Source organism: Callospermophilus lateralis, chromosome 11 (genome assembly GCF_048772815.1).
Source record: "Callospermophilus lateralis isolate mCalLat2 chromosome 11, mCalLat2.hap1, whole genome shotgun sequence".
NCBI classification, from domain to species: domain Eukaryota; kingdom Metazoa; phylum Chordata; class Mammalia; order Rodentia; family Sciuridae; genus Callospermophilus; species Callospermophilus lateralis.
Window position 1 is genome coordinate 3,244,941 of NC_135315.1, and position 18,204 is coordinate 3,263,144.

At 60.5% G+C, this 18,204-nt stretch overlaps 1 protein-coding gene across 1 annotated transcript in view; it reads left to right on the top strand.

Moving 5' to 3' along the window:
* Positions 1-210: 210 nt before the first annotated feature.
* Positions 211-18,204, top strand: part of Timp2 (TIMP metallopeptidase inhibitor 2) — a 43,832-nt gene continuing 25,838 nt past the window's right edge. Inside the window, exon 1 of the mRNA XM_076871581.2 lies at positions 211-614. Coding sequence (XP_076727696.1) covers positions 485-614 — 130 coding nt within the window. The 5' untranslated portion in view covers positions 211-484. The remainder of the gene's footprint in view (positions 615-18,204) is intronic.

Consider the following 18,204-nt stretch of genomic DNA (forward strand, 5'->3'; position numbering starts at 1 on the left):
GTGGCCCAGGCGGCGGGTGCCAGGTGCGCAGCGCCGGGGCAGGGCGCGGGGCGGGTGGTGCGGGAGGCCCGCGGTGCCAGGCTGGGCACAACAAAGCCGGGGCTCTGGGGAGGGCCGGGGAGGCGCGGGAGGCGCGGGAGGAGGGGTGCTGGGAGCGCCGGCCTGCACTGGCCGCCAGCCACCGAGAGGAGGAGCAGAGGATCCTCGGAGCGCAATAAAACGCCCGGCTCGGGCCGAGCCCGCAGCAAACACATCCATAGAAGGCAGTCGGGGAGCCGAGCCGGGCCGCCGTCGCCGCCGCCCCGCTTTCTTCTCCGCGCGCCCGCTGCCCCCGCGCCCGGCCCGCGCCGCCCGAGACAAAGAGCAGAGAAAGTTTGCGCGGGCGCAAGGGCAGGTGAGCAGGGTGCGCCGGCCCCGCCCGGCCCCCAGCCCGCCGCCGAGAGCAGCCACCGCCGGGGCGCCGGCCCGCCGACCCCGGCCCGCCATGGGCGCCGCGGCCCACAGCCTGCGCCTGGCGCTCGGCCTCCTGCTGCTGGCGACGCTGCTGCGCCCGGCCGACGCCTGCAGCTGCTCCCCCGTGCACCCGCAACAGGCGTTCTGCAACGCAGACGTAGGTAAGCGGCGCGACCCCCGCCCGCGCGCCCGCAGCCCGCCGGCTCCCTCGAGAGTCCTGCAAGTGGACGCCCCTGGCGCACTTTCTCCCCCTCCCGTCTCGCCCTTTCTTTCCCTCTCTTTGCCGAGATGCTTCACGACCTCAAAATTCCATCGAAATTCCGCAGCAGCTCCAGCCCCAGAAAAGGGAGCCAGGGAAGGCTTGGGCTTGGGTTTTGGCAGGCGGCCGCCCTGGGATGCCAGCGCTGGGGGCGGGGGACACGGCGGCAGTGGGGGTGACTGGAGGTTTGGGGACCCGGGGAAGAAACTTGCACAGGTGAGATGTGAGCTGGGCTTCCCTGGGCTCCGGACTGGGTGGGGACAGGATTCCCTGCGGGGGCTCCTCCCACCAGCCCCTTTTGGGGACTCAGACATTAAGCAGGGGGCAGGATGGAAGCCCCCCATGCAGCCGGGTAGGTTCCACAAGCTTGAGGGGGGAGGCGAGAAAGACATAGACCTGGCTCCTTGCTGGGTGCCCTGGCCAGGAGGCCCCACCAACAGGACCTGGCAGGGACCGGGACCCTGAGTGGTTTTTTTTTGTGGGTGACTTTTTTCAGGATGTCCACAAAAACTGAAGGCTTTGGTGACTGGAGGGACACTGGGATCTGTGCAGCAAATCTCCATCACCCTGGGGACTCCTTGCCTCCAAAGGTGGGGCTGGCGAGCAGGAGGGGCAAAGTGGTCTGATCCACAGAGGAGCAGGAGACAGAAGTGGGCGAGTGCCGCAGGCGGTGCCACCCAGGCCGACACTTGCCGACCCCTCCAGGCCTGGTGCTGGGCATGTTCAGGTGCAGGGCTCTGGGCCTCGAAGCCCCTCTGCCTTCCCTTTGAATTTTGCTCCTAATTCTCAGTCACCTGCCCTGTACCCTTGCTGTGAAGCTGGGCACCCCTCACCTGCCCTGACTGAGGCCAGTGCTTGTCATCTCCTGGTGCCAGCAATGCCCTCTCCATGCCCACTCTGGGGCTCCTGACCCCACCCCAGTTGGCCTGCCCAGCCTGGGAGTTTTCAGCAGCTCCTGTCTGGGGGACCACGTGGCTGAGCCACCTGGTGCAGGGCGTGGTGAGGGCTTGCAGCGTACCCTCCACAAAACCTGGTGTGGGGGCAATGGGCCTCTTCTCCAGTTTGACTTTATTGTGCAGCAGCATTTGGGGGTGAAGAGAGGCTCCTCCCCACAAGGGCACCAGGGTGGGCTTCTCTTGGGGTGTCCCTGAAGTGCAGGCCTGTCCTGGCTCCTGTCCTGAGCTAGACTGCATTTCTGATCAAGCCGTGGGGCCCAGAAGGAAACTGGCCTGTAGGACCTGGGGCTTGGGTTCAGAGGAGCTGAGCAAGAAGCAGCTGAGCTAGGGACCGTCCTCCACGCCCCGGCCGCGTGGGGAGAATTTCCGGGCAGCCACTTGGTCCTTGCCCAGCTGGTGAAGGCAGCCACTGCGCCGGGCACTGCTTTTGCTTTGGTTTGGTCCAGGGCTCTTGCTTGTGCCTCAAGGCCCTCTCCTGCCTAGATTCCTGGCACTGGTGCCACATTGTTGTATTGAATCATCATAAAGCCCTAACTTGTAACCCTGTCCCAGCACAGAGGCCCAGTCACACTGCAAAGCCCAGCCTGTCTGGCTCCTGTGGCCACTGTAAAAAAGGACCACACCTGGGGGACTTAAAACACGGGGGTTCATTTGTCATGTTCAGGAGGCCAGAAGCCTGAAACGCAGATGTTGGCAGGGGGTGTCCCTCTGGGGGCTCCTATTCCAGGTCTCTCCTAGCTTTGGGTGGCTCCTGGCAGTCCTTGGTATTTTCTGGGTACAGACACATCCCACCAAGCTCTGCCTCTGTCTTCACACTGCCCTCTCCCCTGGGTATGGGTCTGGCTCCAAATCTCCCTCCGGTAAAGACACCAGCCATTGGGTTCAGGGCCCGCCCGAATCTAGTATGACCTCATCTTGACTTGACTACTTCAGCAATGACCCTATTTCCGAATAGGTTAGGTTCTGGCTGGACGTAGTCTGGGTGAGGGCCCTACTAAACCCAGTGCCTCAGGCTGCCCTCCTTGCTTATCCAGCTTGGGATAAAAAGTGGAGGACACCCCAGGGTAGGGCCCTGGGTAGGCCCTGCTGGTCCATAGTGGCTGATCTGTCCTCTAGGATTTTCCTTTGAGGGGCACGGGTTGGTGACTTGCTCAGCAGTAGTAGTTCCTCATCCTGGGAATAGGATTACCTGGGGGGCATCTAAAGATTACTCTGGCTGGGATCTCTTTGTAGACACAAAGGGCCTGGCTCAGACCTCTACTTTTGTAGTTTAAAAAGCCCCCCAGGCAGCTGGGCACGGTGGCACATGCCTGTAATCCCAGTGACTTGGGAGGCTAAGGTAGGAGGATCAAAAACTCAAAGTCAACCTCAGCAACTTAGCTAGACTCGGTCTCAAAACATTAAAAAAAAAAAAAAAAGGGCGGGGGGAGGGCTGGGGATGTGGCTCAGTGGTTAGGCACCCCTGGGCTCAATCCCTGGTACAAAAAAGAAGAAGAAGAAACACCCCTCGGGAGTTTGTGCAACCAGGACTCTGACCGCAGGGTGCACGTTGGGAGCTGATGAAGGCCAACGTGTCTCGAGACAGGCTGGCTCCTCTCACTCCTGGCTGGCTGCAGCCTTGCTAACCAGCCTGGGGTCAGCACGAGGCCCTTGGTTTAAGAAACAGAATGCTCTCTGCTGCGGAAGAATTTCTGAGAGGTGTCTGTCTGGCAAGGAGAGGACTGGAAGTGTGGTCAGCAAAGGGACTTCTCGGTGAGGTCGTGACATTTAGGAAGAGACGATCTGGCCTGCTCCTGGAGGACCCTCAGTCCCTGTCCTTTCCAGGAAGGTCAAGACAAACAGGAGGCTTTGTGTCTCCACAGCAGTGCTGCGCAGGCTCCGGCCGATTCCCTCTCCTCTGGCGCATCCTTCGCCACCTGCTGCAGGCCTGTGCGGCGACCGTGTCTCTAGCCACACGGGCGGGGGGAGGCTGGAGCTGCTGAGCCAGCTGGGTCACTTGGCAGACCCTGGATGCCTCTGCTGATTTTTGGTGTCAAGAGTAAATCCAGGAGCTATTTGGACCTAGAGAGTAAAATTCCCCCTCCAGCTGGGAGGCGATGCCCAAAGCCGTCCTGCTCCCTGACTGCACCCTCTCCCGCTGGCTGCTCCCATCTCCAGAAACTGCCTCCTCAAGCCTCTGACGGTCTCCAGTCGCAGCTGGAGATGGGCTGCGGTCAAGGCCAAATGGCCATATGCTGGGTCCAGGGCACACGGGCCGAGGGCATCCTGACTTTCTATGGGTCTGGGGGGTCTGGTGTTTGTGGTGATAGGACCAGACAGGTAGGTGTGGCCACCCCAGAAAACTCACAGCCAGCCCTTGACAATGACTGTGTCCCACCCTCACTTGTGGAAAGCAAGGGGGCATCTGGTCTCAGCGGAGCCAGGCCTTCCGCGGATGGGGCTGCTCTTTGGACACTGTGGGTGTCTCTGCCGTTGTGTGTCCCCTGCGGGGACGGAGGCCTTCTGCCAAGGCAGCGACTGGGGCCTGAGTCGCTGGAGCCAAGGAGGTGAGGGTGCAGGGGCCTGGGGTGGAGCAGGTGTGGAAGGGCACCCTCCCCACCGGCGCTCCTCCTGCCTGGGACGGCTCTGGCAGGGCTCCTGTCCGAGCTGCGGGTGGGCTTGGTTACCTGCTGTCCGCTCCCCACCTCTGCTCATCGCCTCGCCCAGTCCTGATGAGGAACCCTAAGGCCAGACCCCAGGCGGAGGTGGGGGGCTCTCGGGTTCAGAAATAGCTGAGAGATGTGCAGCGGGGACCCCAGGAAGCCAGAAGGTTCCAGGAGAAAGCGCACAGGAGGAGGAGGAGGCAGGCAGCCTGGCAGTGGCAGGAGGTCGGGACCCACGTCTCCTCCCTCCCTGCAGGATGACTGGCACTTGCCCTGGATGATGTGCCCCTCTGCCTCCTCCTAGGTCCCCCACATGTCCCGGGTCCCCCCACCGGCTCAGCCTTGGCTCCCAAAGATCTGGAAGCTTCTGTTTGTCGTCTTCCACATGGGCACAGTTCCTGGGGAAGGAGCCCTGGGTGGGCAGCAGCTGCCCTTTCAACTCACACCTTGGTGGGAGGTGGCAGCACCCTGGGATGGGGGGACACACACCCTACAGGAAGGGTGGGCCTGGGCACTGCCTCAGGGACCTCCTTCTTATATAGGAGAGTCTCGTTTTGGGCGGTGATTGCTTGGCTGCCTTCTGGGGGCCAACTACACACAGTCCTGTGGCAGGTGCTTGGGATTCTGGAGCAGGGAGTCAGTGCCCCTCCTGTCTCCTGGAAGGGAGGGCGGGAGAGCAGACCTTGGGCTGTCTCCCCGTTGCCCCTCAGGGTCAGCCTGGAGGGCAGACCGCATCCAAGGCGAGGGGACCTGCAGGCAGAGGGACGTGCCCAGCAAAGACAGGGCCTGGTGGGCTGGGGTCAGGTGGGGCCAATGGACTGGAGCCGAGGGCGTGGAGTGGAGAGTGGGCGACTGGAGAAGGGCGAGTGGACAGGAGCATGGTCACCCTCGAACCCAGGAACAGCAGCAAGGCCTGGCAGGGGGGCTGCTTCCCGCCTCCTGAGAGCTGTTACCCGGGGTGGCGGGCGGGAGGGCAGGGCACCGGGGCAAGAGCACTATCGGGGAGCGGGGCGGCCCTGCGGCTGCACCCAGGAAGGCCTGGGAGATGGAGATGGGCCTCGAGCCAGGGGCCTGGGGCTCAGGGGTGCGCCCAGCGGGAGGCCCCGTGGTGCTCAGGGCCAGCGTCCCCTCCTGGTGGGCTGGTCAGGCAGGGTGGGGTCTGGGCAGGAGCTGCCAGCGCTTCAGCAGACAGTGGGAAATGGGGGAGGGGCCGTGAGAGAACGGGGAGGTGCCACGTGGAGGGGGAGAGCCAGCGGGGACAGGGCACTGGCCTTGGCAGCAGAGCGTAGTCGGAGGCTGGCTCTGCACACCAAGTCCTGGCCCGTGACCTGGTCCAGCAGAGGGATGTGGGACAAGGGGCCTGGCCTCCACGTCTCCATCTCTGAAGTGGAGGCAGGAATCAGCCCCTAGGGTCATGGGTGAAGGTGGGCTCCCAGGGCCCGAGCCTTGCTGTGGGCTGTCCAGGGGGGCGTGGGATCAGCTCTTCCTGTGCCTGATGCTGAGCTGGACTTGTCCCTGCGTTCAGGGGACCTCCCAGCTGGGGCTGGGGACCGGGGCTCGGGGCGGGACGTGTTGTCCCACAGGTGGGGAGCTGAGTCTGCTTTGGTGCCTCCAGGGGTCAGGAGGCTGGTCAGGATGAGTCTGTGACAGGAGAGGGAGGTGACCATGGCGTTAACAGTGGTGGTGGCACTGAGTGCCAAGTGCTAGAGGGAGCCACGTCCCACAAGTCCCTGGCACTCACGTGTCACCTCCTCTGTTGTCATCCCATTTTACAGATGTCCAGGCTGAGCCCCAGGCCCAGCAAGGCACTTGCTCAGGGCCTCGCAGCTAGAAGCAGCTGGGCAGAAGAGGGTCGTTGAACAAGAGGCTGTGAGGAGGGAGGCAGAGGCTGTTGGACTCTGGTGTGGCCGGTGGGCTGCCCGCCCACTGTTGGTTCTTACAGGGAACAGTGGGCAGGCGTTTGCGAAGGCACCACAGATCCGTGCGTCTGTGACCTGGGAAGTAGCCTGGGCGCACCAGTCGGCAGGCGCGGTGTCCCGGTGTCACGGTGTCCCGGTGTCACGGTGTCCCGGTGTCTTGTCACCGTGTCGGTATTGTCAAGTGCAGTGGGCGTTTTCAGAAACTGCAACGCCCTGGTGTCCATTTTAACAAGGGTAATTGATCCAACACTCGGTGGAGAAACTCGAGGTTGCTGCTGCCCTGAAACCTGAGCAAACAAGGGTGCAGACGCCAAGCGCCTGTGTGGGGACGCGGCCCGGAGGAGGGACCCAGAATCCTGGGCTGCCGGGAGATCAGGGTGATCTTTAAAGATCTTCTGTCTAAATGCATTTTCTAAAGCCTCTGCAATCAGCGCGTGTTGTTGTATAATTAAAGTCAAAGGCCGTCTGGGCTGGGGTGTGGCTCAGCGGTAGCGCAAGGGCTTAGCACGAGCAAGGCCCTGGGTCAGTTCCCAGCACGGTCCCCAGCCCCCCAGGAAAAGGCACTTGGGATGCACATGCAGAGAGGAGGGATTCCCGGGATGGCCAGGGGTGGAAGGGCTGACCCAGGAAGGGCCCAGCAGCCCGAGTTCCCCGCCTCAGCAGTGTGTACTGCACCCAGGTTGGTGTGACGGGGTCCCACGCAGGGCAGTCGGCCTGCGAACCCTTGTTGGCTCCTTTCAGAGTTTGGCGCACTGTGCGCACGGCCCTGGAACCTGCTGTGGTGGATCAAGTCTTACTGGAACACAGCTGTACCCACTGGACATGCCTGGTCTCTGGCTGTGTTTTGCTTGCAAGAGTGGAGCTGGGCAGGGGAGCCGGGGTGCTGGAGCCTCACAGACGAAGCTGGCTGTGTGGCCCCTTACAGAAACGCTTTCAGACCTGTCACCAAGGGCAGGCTGCACAGGTGTGGGCTTCCTGGGCCGTAGGCTGGTACATCTCTCACCACTTCCTGTTCCCTGTTCTAGAGGCAAGCAGGATACCTGGAGAGGAGGGGACACCTGGGTCATTCTCTAAAGTGACCTTGGAGATGCTGTGGATTCGCCCACCTGCTCTGGGCTCAGGGGAGGTGGGTGGGCTTTGAGGGGAAAGCCTGCTCTCTGCTGCGGACACATTTTGACAGCCGGTTCTTCACCGCAGAAGTGGACATTTTAGAGAAAAAAGGCGAAGGAGAGGTGTTGGGGAAACGGCTGGGCTCTGGGCCCAATGGGTGGTTCTGTCCCAACTTGGTGCCCCTTGGAGCCTGTTTCCCTGTCTGCGAGAGCAGGCTGCACTTCTCAGGTTGCACCTGCTCCGTGGCTGCTGACGGGGAGTGAAGGGTGCAAAGCCTGGGGGCTGGGGAGGCATCTGCCCCCCCTCGAACGCTTGGAGCCCGGACAATCTCCAGAGAAACCCGCGGCCTTGTCCCAAGGGCCCTTTAGGAGGAAAGGCGGGCGGGCAGCACAGGAAGGGGCACCTCCCGTGTGCATGGTGCAAGACTGTGACGTTCTGGTGGCAGCCTGAGCACAGGCTGGCTCCTCTGTACTCCCAAGCTCATGTCTGCCACCCCTCAACCCAGGTCTAGAACCCAGGGAGCAGGGGGCTTTCAGAGCCACCAGCCCAGGCCACACGAGGAAGGCGACATGGTCTGAATGGTCACAGTCCTGTGTTGACCAGAGGCCTCCTGGGAAGCCAGGTGCTCTTCATTTCCAGGCACCACACCCTGTCAGTCCAGTGGCTTGGGAATGCCCTGTGCTGGCTTGTGGCCCGCTGGGGTCCATGACCTGGGAGGGAGATGGCAAGGAGAGGATTCAGAAGAAAGCTGGGGCGCCACGGGCGTGGAGGGGGCACGTGCTGTGCGTCCAGCACAGCTGCACAGAGCTGATGCCTGCGCCTCACAGTGGCCTAGGGCCGGAGCCTGCCCTCACCATGTGGCCCTCCAACACTAGGGAGACCAGGGTCCATGAGCCCTGGTCCCCTAGGTGTCCCAGAGGCGACCACAGCCAGGTCTCAGTCACCAGCCGTGGGGTCCAGGGTGCTTCAAGGACACAGCACTTGATGTGGCCTTGGGAGAAAGGACTAGGTGTCGCTCACAGGCTTCAGGTCCCTGGTGGGTGGTGTGTTCAGGACTGTGTTGACATCATGGCTGAAGGGCTTGGGGACATGGGCTCCCTGTCCAGCATCTTCAGGGAGAGGTGGCTTCCCTCTGTAGCCCTCCTAGCATTCAACCTCCAACCCTCAGCTGTCCCAGGGAGGAGAGGAGCAGCCTGGCCCTGCCCAGGGAGAAACCAGGCACTTGAGGGAAGGGGCTAGTACGGATGGGTCCACCCCTTAGAGCTCTGTTGGTCAGGAGGCTGTTGTCCTTGACGTGGGGGCATCTGAACGTGAGCACTTTTTTAAAAAACATTTTTTACACCTTTATTTACTCATTTTTATGTGGTGCCGAGGATGGAACTCAGTGCCTTCACGTGCTAGGCAAGCGCTCTGCTGCTGAGCCCCCGCCCAGCCCTTAACGTGAGCTTTGGAGCCTCGGAGGGGCGGGTCAGCAGCCATCAAGGGCTGTAGAAATGAGACTTCCTGTGTCCAGCAACCCCGTATCTGGGGACTTTCCACCATTAAGCCTCTAGTTACAAGGTTGTCTTCCCTGCTCACCTTTCTCAGGGGGTGCCAGAGCCCCTGGACAGGAAGCAGCGGGGCCATGGCTGGGCAGGCTACAATAGTGGACACTCTGCCAGTGACAAGTGTGTAGGTTTCTAAGTGGAACTAAAAGAAGTATGGATGCCTGAGAGGCTCAGACTGCCTTTGGCAAATGCAGGTTTTCTAATTGTGCAGTGATGAACTTGAATTTGCTGCAGCGTGGGTCTCATCGCAGTCAAGTTGTATAGACCGAGCTCCAGGCCTGGCTGGTTTAGGCCGATTCCTCGCGCAGTGTTTAGCAGAGCGGCCTAATCCAGGCATGGGCTGTGTTCTGGGGACCAGGGACTCGAGGGCTGAATCAGAGGGCCCTGGCTCGGCAGAGGGGTCCTAACCTCAGAGCAGACCTGGAGGCACCACTAGAAGTGGTGCCGGACGTTCTGACAGAGCCGCCGTCAAAGCCCTGCGTGCTGTGGCTTTGAGCCACCCTGCTATGTCCCTCTTCTCCAGAACTTTCTCTTGCTGAATGGTGAGTGTCGAGAGGAAGAGGAAGGAGAATTGGACCCCAGACTTGGTACCTTCGAAGCTTTAGAAAGCAGGACCAATAGGAAATATAGATACACAGACGACGGGATTTATTATGGGCCTTGGCTCTCACGATTACCGAGCTGAGATTCCCGCAATCTGCCGTCTGCAAGCAGCGGAACTGGGGGGTGGGGGGCTGGTGGTGTGATTCGTTCTGAGTCCAAAGGCCTGAGAGCCTGGATGTCACAGCTCAAGCAGGGAGAGACTTTTCCTCCCATCTGCCCCTCGCTTCTGTCCCGGCCCTGGACAGATGGGACGATGGCTGCCCATGCTGGGCTGGGTCAGGCAGCCCATGGATTCCAAGGTGGCTCTCTTCCAGAATACCCTTCCCACACACCCAGAAACCCTGTTGGCCAGCTATCTGGGCAGCCCTTAGCCCAGTCGGTTGACAGAGAAAACGCACATCATAAGGGCTGAGAAGAGGGACCAAAGAAACGGGTGGGTGGCCTTTGGTGGAGAACTTTCTCACGGGGAGAAGAGCCTCACTGCCCTGGCTCAAGGGCCAGTGACCTCTCCCAGGGCCTGCCCAGCCCCGAAGGAGCCTCTGGCCCCAGGCTCAGCTCTCCTGAGACTGAATCCTGAGATGCTCTCACCTTGGCCAGATCCAGCTGTTCACTTCCCCCTCACCCAAGAACAAGCCCCAAGAATTGGTTGCTTTGCCTCTTGGGACCGAAGCCATGTTCCCCAAACTAGATTCCTCAATGGTCAGGTTTGCAGAGGGTGCCCCAGCCCCAGAGCACTTGTCCTGTGGGGGGGAGGTGGGGGACGGAGGGGACGGGAAAGAGTCCTCCCCGCAGCTGGACTGGGGCTCTGCAGTGGCGGGCTGGAGCAGCTGGGAAGCAGAAGCCCCTTTCCCCTCCGCCAGACGCTGTCCCCACAGGAGAGGGGGTGGGAGGCCCTGTTGGAGCCCCGACCTTGAAGCAGGCTTCCTGAAGGTCCTGGAAGCTCGGGGAAGAGCCAGACTCTGAGCAGGGCGGGGCGGTGCCAGGCTGGGCAAGCGCCCCCCTCCAGACCCTCCCTCCACAGGGCCACCGTCACCCCAGCAGCTGCACTCTCACCTGTGTGTCTGGCTGGCCCGTCGCTGTCCCCAACCTCACCCCTGCAGTGATGTCACAGCCCAGCAGCTCTGCCGTTCCCATGGCAACAGCCTGCTGTAGCCAGCCAGTGGGGGCTGCTGGGCTACTGGAGAGGGAGGAGGTCAGTGGGCCCCTGAGACCCCTGCAGACCACCTGGGGTACAGGTTCTCCTTGTGTCTGCCCCCTTATCTGGTGTGAGGGTGGACCTTTCTGTGCCGGCTGTTTGAGGAGGTCGTGGGAAAAGGGCCAGTAGGAGGAGGCTGCAGGCCACAGGTCCAGAAGGCCCATCTGGAAGTCCCCACGCTCCAGGGAGCTCCCCCGACGGTTTGATGGGGGCAGGCTGGGCAGGGGAGCTGTCGGGATGGGACGGGGACAGGGACAGGGATGGGGCTGGGCTGACTGTGGGTTTTGGAGGAATGGACGGTGTCAGGATGCGGCTGGAGCAGCTGTGAGGGTGCTGAGCTCGGGGGTGCTCGGTCGGCAAGTGAATGATGGACATTGTCCTTGTGTTTAGTGAGGCGCCAGTTGGATCTGCCATAAGAGGTCCCTCTGCGAGCTCGTGTCTGGACCATGTGGGTAGAGGTCAGTCCACCTTGGGATCTGCCAGTGTGAGGCTGGTGGAGGAGGCCGCTTGCCCAGCTCACCTCCAGAGCTGCCCAGTCCTGGGGGACACTGGGGAGATGGTGAAAACCACAGAGTCACAGGCCCCAGGATTAGGGCCTGGCTGGGACTCATATTCTCCCCTGACACCCCCCAGTCCAAAACCCAGTGCAGCGGCTTTGGGGGAACCACACACTCTAGGCTAAACCAAGTTGGGAACTAGCAAACACCAGAGTGTGCTCAGCACGCTGGGGCCCGCAGAGCATGGTTTTAGAGGCTAGAACTCAGAGGAGTGGAGTGAAACCCAGTTTGTGATATTTATTCTATGTGGGTTTGGCTTGGATGCCTGCAGTGATGGGTCTCTCACTACCTACCCATGATTTCAAGACAGCCCAGTAGGAAGTGCTTCCTTCCAGCTGCCCATGTGCTGCCTCCCTGTAATGTGTTCTCAGACATCCAGCTCCATCATCTGGAGACACACACAGTAAGTACGGCCCTCTCCCCAAACGGCTGGCCAGGCTCTTGGGAGTTCCCGTGTGATGTGGACACAGCTGTCACCACCCTGTTTCACAGATGAGCAGACTGAGGCACCCCAAGTTGGGCAGCTTGCCCTGGGTCACACGGCCGTTTCCCTGTCCACCTCAGTGCCATTCTGGACTACTCTGTCCCCAGCAAACACCTCTGCCTGGCCTCCTCTGAACGTTCCAGGTTTCTAGGACTTCTCCTCCCACGCACAGCCTGTCCTGTCACTCCCTTCCTGGGCTCTGAGTCCATGGCCTGCCCTGCCCTCCTGACCTCTGCCCCTTCTTTCTGGGCCTCGGGAAAGCTGTCTCTTCCCAGGCTCCCCTGGTTCTCCAGGCAGCTCGTTCTTGCCTTTCTCACTGGACTTATTCCTATCGTTTCAATAGTTGTGGTTTTGAAATGCTGACCCCACGACACTGTCACATGGCCACTTCCAGAACAGACTCCTCTTCTCACCTTGTGAAAGCCACTTAGGCCTGCATCTGCCTGTCAGTTCCCTGTGGGCTCACCGCTGTCTTCACATCTCTGTGGTGCCCTGCACCTTGGCAGAGCCTCCCCGTGAACCAGGCACCATCCTCCAAGTTCCTAGGACTGTCTCCTCTGACACCCCATCTCTGAGGCTGCATGGCTGATGCTCCATCTCCCCTGATGCTCTGTTTCCCCTGATGCTCCATCTCCTCTGATGCCCCATCTCTGGCCTCCATCTCTGACCTCCATCTCTGACCCTCCATCTCTGACCTCCCTCTCTGACCCTCCATCTCTGACCCTCTATCTCTGACCCTTCGTCTCTGACCCTCCATCTCTGACTCTCTGTCTCTAACCTCCATCTCTGATCCTCTGTCTCTGACCCTCCATCTCTGACCTCCCTCTCTGACCCTCCATCTCTGACCCCTCGTCTCTGACCCTCCATCTCTGACTCTCTGTCTCTAACCTCCATCTCTGATCCTCTGTCTCTGACCCTCCGTCTCTGACCCTCCATCTCTGACACTCCATCTCTGATCCTCCGTCTCTGACTCTCCGTCTCTGACCCTCCATCTTTGACCCTCCATCTCTGACCTCCATCTCTGAACTCCATCTCTGACCCTCTGACCTCCATTTCTGACCCTCCATCTCTGACCTCCATCTCTGACCTTCTGTCTCTGATGCTCCATCTCTGATCCTCTGTCTCTGACTCTCCATCTCTGACCTTCCATCTCTGACCTCCATCTCTGACCCTCCATCTCTGACCCTTCGTCTCTGACCTTCCATCTCTGACCTCTATCTCTGACCCTCTGTCTCTGACGCTCCATCTCTGACCTCTGTCTCTGACCCTCTGTCTCTGACCTCCATCTCTGACCCTTCATCTCTGATGCTCCATCTCCTCTGACCTCCTTCTCTGACCCTCCATCTCTGACCCTCCATCTCCTCTGATGGTCACACCCTAGGGACAGGCATGTGCTCTTTGGATGGCTTGGTTGCCCTCAGCACCTTGGTTCCTCTTGCCCTCTGCATGTCTGGGTGAGGTCTGGCCAGTGCAGGCCTGGCTGGACCACCACCTGCTTGCTCTGGGTATTCCTTTGCAGGTAAGGCCCAGGTTGCCTTTCGTCCTCCCTTTCATACTCATGTACGTGTATTTGGGGACCCACGTGTGGTTTTGGGTGTGTGCCCTTACATCTCATCTTGGTAGATCTAGCCAGGATGTAAGCTGTTAGACATCTTCCCACCTGGAGTTTTGTGGCTGACTTAGTGTCTTCCTGTAAGCCTCAGTGTCCTGCGGGGTCCACATCTTAGAATGGATGAGCTTTGATGGAACTCAGGTGCCTGGTGCATGGCAGAGCCGTCAGTGCCTCCGCCCCGTTTCCTCCAGTGTTCCACGCAGTGTGCCCAGCTTCCTGGTGTGGGTGCCAGTGCGGGCCAGTCTAGAAGGGCGGGCTGCTGTCGAGAGAGGCAGCCGTAGAGCTACCACCTGGGAGGACACGGGAAGCTGTAAGAAACCCATTTAAAAATGGGCCGTACCTGCACCCAGATCACATTCTGGGGTCACCTAGTTTCAGGATCTCTGCTCTATACATCTTAAAATCCCCCAAAAGATCCCCATGTTATCATCCCAAAGAAATTCAGAGTCGTTTTATAACCAAAGGTCAAGTTACACGTAGTCTGTGTGCTCCCGGAAGATGGGGAATGTCCAGCTCCACGCATGAGATCCTAAGCTCTGCCTGTGTGGGATAGCCTCGTGGTGGACGCCAGCTAGCCGAGCCTTTCTGTAGCTGACTGGTGTGCTCACCGGGCAGCTAAGTCTGCTTGTGGCTTTGGAGGGCACTGCGTCCTTAGGGAGGGGGACTGGGCTGGGCTGGGGCAGTGTGAGGGGGACGGGGGAAGGCCATGTCCATCTCATGAAGAGGAGCCCATGTGGGCACAGTTTAGATGCTGGGCTGGTGGTGTGCTGGGGGTGGCAGAGCCTGGCCAGCCCTGCCCGGGATGCAGCATTCCCGGACAGGATGGGAGGGAGCCACAGGGATGGCTCAGTGTTCCTGGCCTGAGGATGACAGGGGACCTGGTGGACGGAGCACGTCCCTGCCCTGTGGCTTGGAGTGGGTAGGCTCCGTCAGGGGCAGGGCCAGGAGCCTGCCCTCTCACTCGCAGCTCAGGTGTTTGCGCTGCAGGCAGCCATGGGCCACATCTGGGGGCTTGCTGGTGAGGAAGTGGGCGATCGCACAGGCCGGCTGGGTAGGCGGAGGCTGCCGCCGTGTGGTGGAAAGGGCTGCCGGTGAAGGGCAGGGCCAGAGGGAGACAGCTGGGGGGTCTGGGGGGCTCAGGTGAGAGATGCTCAGGCTCAGCAACTGCTGGGGGAGGCGGGCAGAGCCAGGCATGGCCCCTCTGGGGGACCCTGTGCTGTGGTCTGGGCGCCAGCAGCAGCATTGGTGTCCTGGGGGCGGGACATGCAGAATCTCGGCCCCCGAGACCTGCTGAATCCAAACGGACTTACCGAGAATCGAGACCTGGCCGTGTAAAGCACTCCGAGGAGTGGAATGTTTGAACCGGAAGTGGGTGGTCCATCTGATGGACTCACAGGCCCTGTAGTGCCCCCGGCAAACACGCTGTTAGGCAGCTTAGCCTCACTGTGACCAAAACAACCAAGAACAACAACTTGGAGGAAGAAAAGTTTATCTGGGGCTGGGGTGTCCGAGGCCTCAGTCCACGGCAGGCCACTCCACTGCTTCAGGCCTGATGTGAGGGGAGGGGCAGCAGAGGAAAGCTGCTCAGCTCATGGCGAAGTCAGGAAGCAGGGAGAGGGGAAGGGCCCAGGGCAGATGCTCCCTTGCAGGTGACTCGCCTCCCCCAGCCACACCGCAGCTGCCCAGTTACCACCAGCCAGTCCATTCAAACTAGGGTGGACCGACTAGACTGCAGCTTCACAGTCCATTCACTTCCCTAAAGGTGCCTCTCATGGTCACTGGAGGACCAGGGAGGTCAGAGGTCAGGCAAAGACAGTGAAGCCCAGACCAAAGTCCACTTGTGCCACAAAAGTGGCTTCCAGCTCTGGCCTCCCTGGCTGCAGATTAGGAGTCTGGGACTAGGGGTCTGCTTGCTCAGAGGTGAGTCCTTGCAACACTGCCCTTGAGCCATGTGACCTCAGGCAATGTACCCAACCTCTCTGAGTCTCGGCTTCCCTATCAGAAAGCGTGGATAGGCCCAGGCCTCGCCATCCACCCCTGGTGGGATAGCGGGTTGGTGTGGAAGGGTGTGTGTGAAGCTTGGGGACACTGAACACACACAGGTCTGTCATCAGCCAGAGTTGTGTGGTCACTGAGGCCGTGTCCTCCTGGCCAGCTACACGTGGCCCTGTCTCTTCCTGTAGGTTAACTGGTTAAGTTAAATATCCACAAAATGGCACAGGGCCTCAGGGGATCACCTGGGGGCAACGTTGGCATGGGTTCCAGCCAAGAAGATGGTGTGCGTGAGGCCCCTGGAAGCCAGAGTGGGGAGGACAGGGCTGAGGGCCACCCGAGGATGGAGAGAGGCAGCCGAGTCCTGCCGCTGTCCCCACGATGCCACCCTCCCTGCTGTCAGCTGGCATTCAGGCAGGACATGGCATGGCTGCGCCGATGATGTGCCAGGGTCAGTGTCTCCGAGGGTCAAGGGTGGACTTAGCCCCGTGGCTGTCCCCCTGGGGGGACCTGGCGGCATTGTCATGATTGCAGGGCCTGAGTCTTGGTCATGACGGCCACCGCTTAGCTGTGTGACCACCCTCGAGGGGACTGGCCCTGAGGTCGTGGGCGTGGGCGTTGTCTGCACCATGCCACGTTGCTGCCCCTGTGTGGGCAGCAGGTGCCTCTCCTGTAGGAGCCGGGGCTGGGCCTGCTCAGGGCGCCCCAGGAGCCTGCGTCCTGCAGCCAGCCCCGGGCCTCCTGAGCACGAGCCTGTTCCTGGCGCCTTCCGCAGGCTCTGATCATGACGCCTTCCTGGACTCCACTGGGGCCTGCTGCAGACGCCCGCTGCCCGGGCGGCTCAGAGGCCCTGGGGTCTCCTGTGGGAGGGGGCCTGTGCTCCCCGCTACCTGTGTAGGGGGCGTCCTCAAGGCAGGGTTAGGTTCTGCACCTGCTGAAAAACTGTCCAGGCAGCGACTGGGCGTGGCTGCTGGGGTCACAGGGCTGCAGAGAGCAGGAGAGAGAATAGGCCCAGGGTCCCGGAGGCTCTGGTGCCCCAGGAAGGCCAGACAGGTGTCCACCCTGCCTTCCTGGCGCCGCAAGGGCAGTGCCTGTTGGGAAAGGGCTGCGGTTTCCCAGACAGGTTGAAGGCAGCAGTGACCGGCAGCCCGTCTGCTCCTTGGCAGGGGCCACAAGGGGATGCTCAGAATATTCCACAGGGATGGGGGGTCGGGGGTGTGGCAGGGGACTGCCCTGTGCAGGACGGTCAGCCGGCAGAGCACAGGGGGTCTGTGCAGTGGGCCTCAGCCAGAAGCATGACCTCCCGCCTGGTGAGTGTCCTTCCTAGGGCACTGGCAGCCTGTCCTGCAGGGCTGGGGAGCCCCTAGGGGACTGGAAGGTAGACACTCCAGGAGGGGGGTGTCCAGGGGCTCCTACCCCTGAGCCTCAGGTGGCTTAGTGATCTTCCTTGCCAGACCCAAGTGGACCCTGTCCTGGTCCCACGGTGGTACATGGTGGAGGACACAGGGGGACAGCAGGGACCGCAGGAGGCTCTGAGAACATGGCAGTAAGGGTATACTTAGGGTGTCCTGGGTCCCCAGTTTCTGAGCTGTGGAACTGACTGATTTCCTGACTTCACCTCAAAGCTCCCTAAATGTAGGTCATGAACTGAGCTTGGGGCGGGGACACTCCTGTAGAAGTCATTGAGGCCGCGTCCTAATGGTTGTCACCTGCTAATAAAGGTTGGGAGTCAGTGGCTCCAGGCTCAGAAATAGACTTGGCTCCTTGGGGTGCAATGAGCCCCACTCTCTCAGGGGTCTCCTGAGACAGACAAAGGGACGTTCACAGCAGCCCAGCTCCCTCCCCGCCTCTTTGGACACCCCTGTGGCCAGTCCCAGAGGAAGGACCCATGAGACCCAGATTCAAACCCAGCTCCTTCATGAGCGGGGAAAGTCTCCCACCCCACGGAGCCTCCATGACTTCTTGGTTGGAAGCGCTTCTGTTTCTCCTGGGTGTGGCCAGGGATGGGCTTGCCAGGTCACGGGGTGAGTCTGTGCTGACCTTCTAAAGAAAGCGCCAGCTGTTTTCCAAAGTGGCTGCCGTCTGCATTCCACCAACCCCTGGAAGGGTCCCAGTCTCCCCAGCTCTTCACCAACACTTGGCGTTGTTGACTGTCCCTGGAGCTGTAGTCACCCGGCATGTGAAGTGGCCTTCCGCTGCGGCTTCATTGGTGTTGGCCTGAGGACTGCTGCTGTGGGAAGCCTGCAGAGGGCATCAGCGTACGTCTGTCTCCTTTGGTGAACGTCCACTTAGATCTTGCGCCCATTTGTGAATTAGATTATTCATCTTCGTATTAAGTTGTAAGCGAGGTTCAGTGTTCTGGGCTAGAGTCTGCTCTTGGGTGCATGATCTGCAGATGTCTGTACATCCATGCTGGGTTCTCACTGGGCCAGGAGGGCCTTTCGGAGCCCAGCGGTTTTGACTTTGAGGGCTCCCAGTGCGTCATTTCCTCCCCTGCTGCCTGAGCTTCTGGGATTGTATCTGAATGTTCTTTGACTAGGTCAAGGCCTGGAAGGAGCCCCCTGTGTTGCCTTCTGAGCACTTAAGCCCAGCGTGAAGGTCTGTGACCTCTTGTGAGTTCGTCTTGTGTATGGTGTGATGAAGGATGGAAATTCCTCTTTTTGCGTGTGCATAGTTACAGTGTGATTTGTTGGGGAAAAAAAGAAAAAACCACAAAGGGCTGGGGACACAGCTCAGTTGGTAGAGTGCTTGTCCCCCATGCCTAGGGCCCTGGGTTCATCCCCAGCACCACACACACACACACACACACACACACAGACTGTTCTTTTCCCCATTGAGCCTCGGTGTCACCTTTGTGGAGACCCAGCTCTCCCTC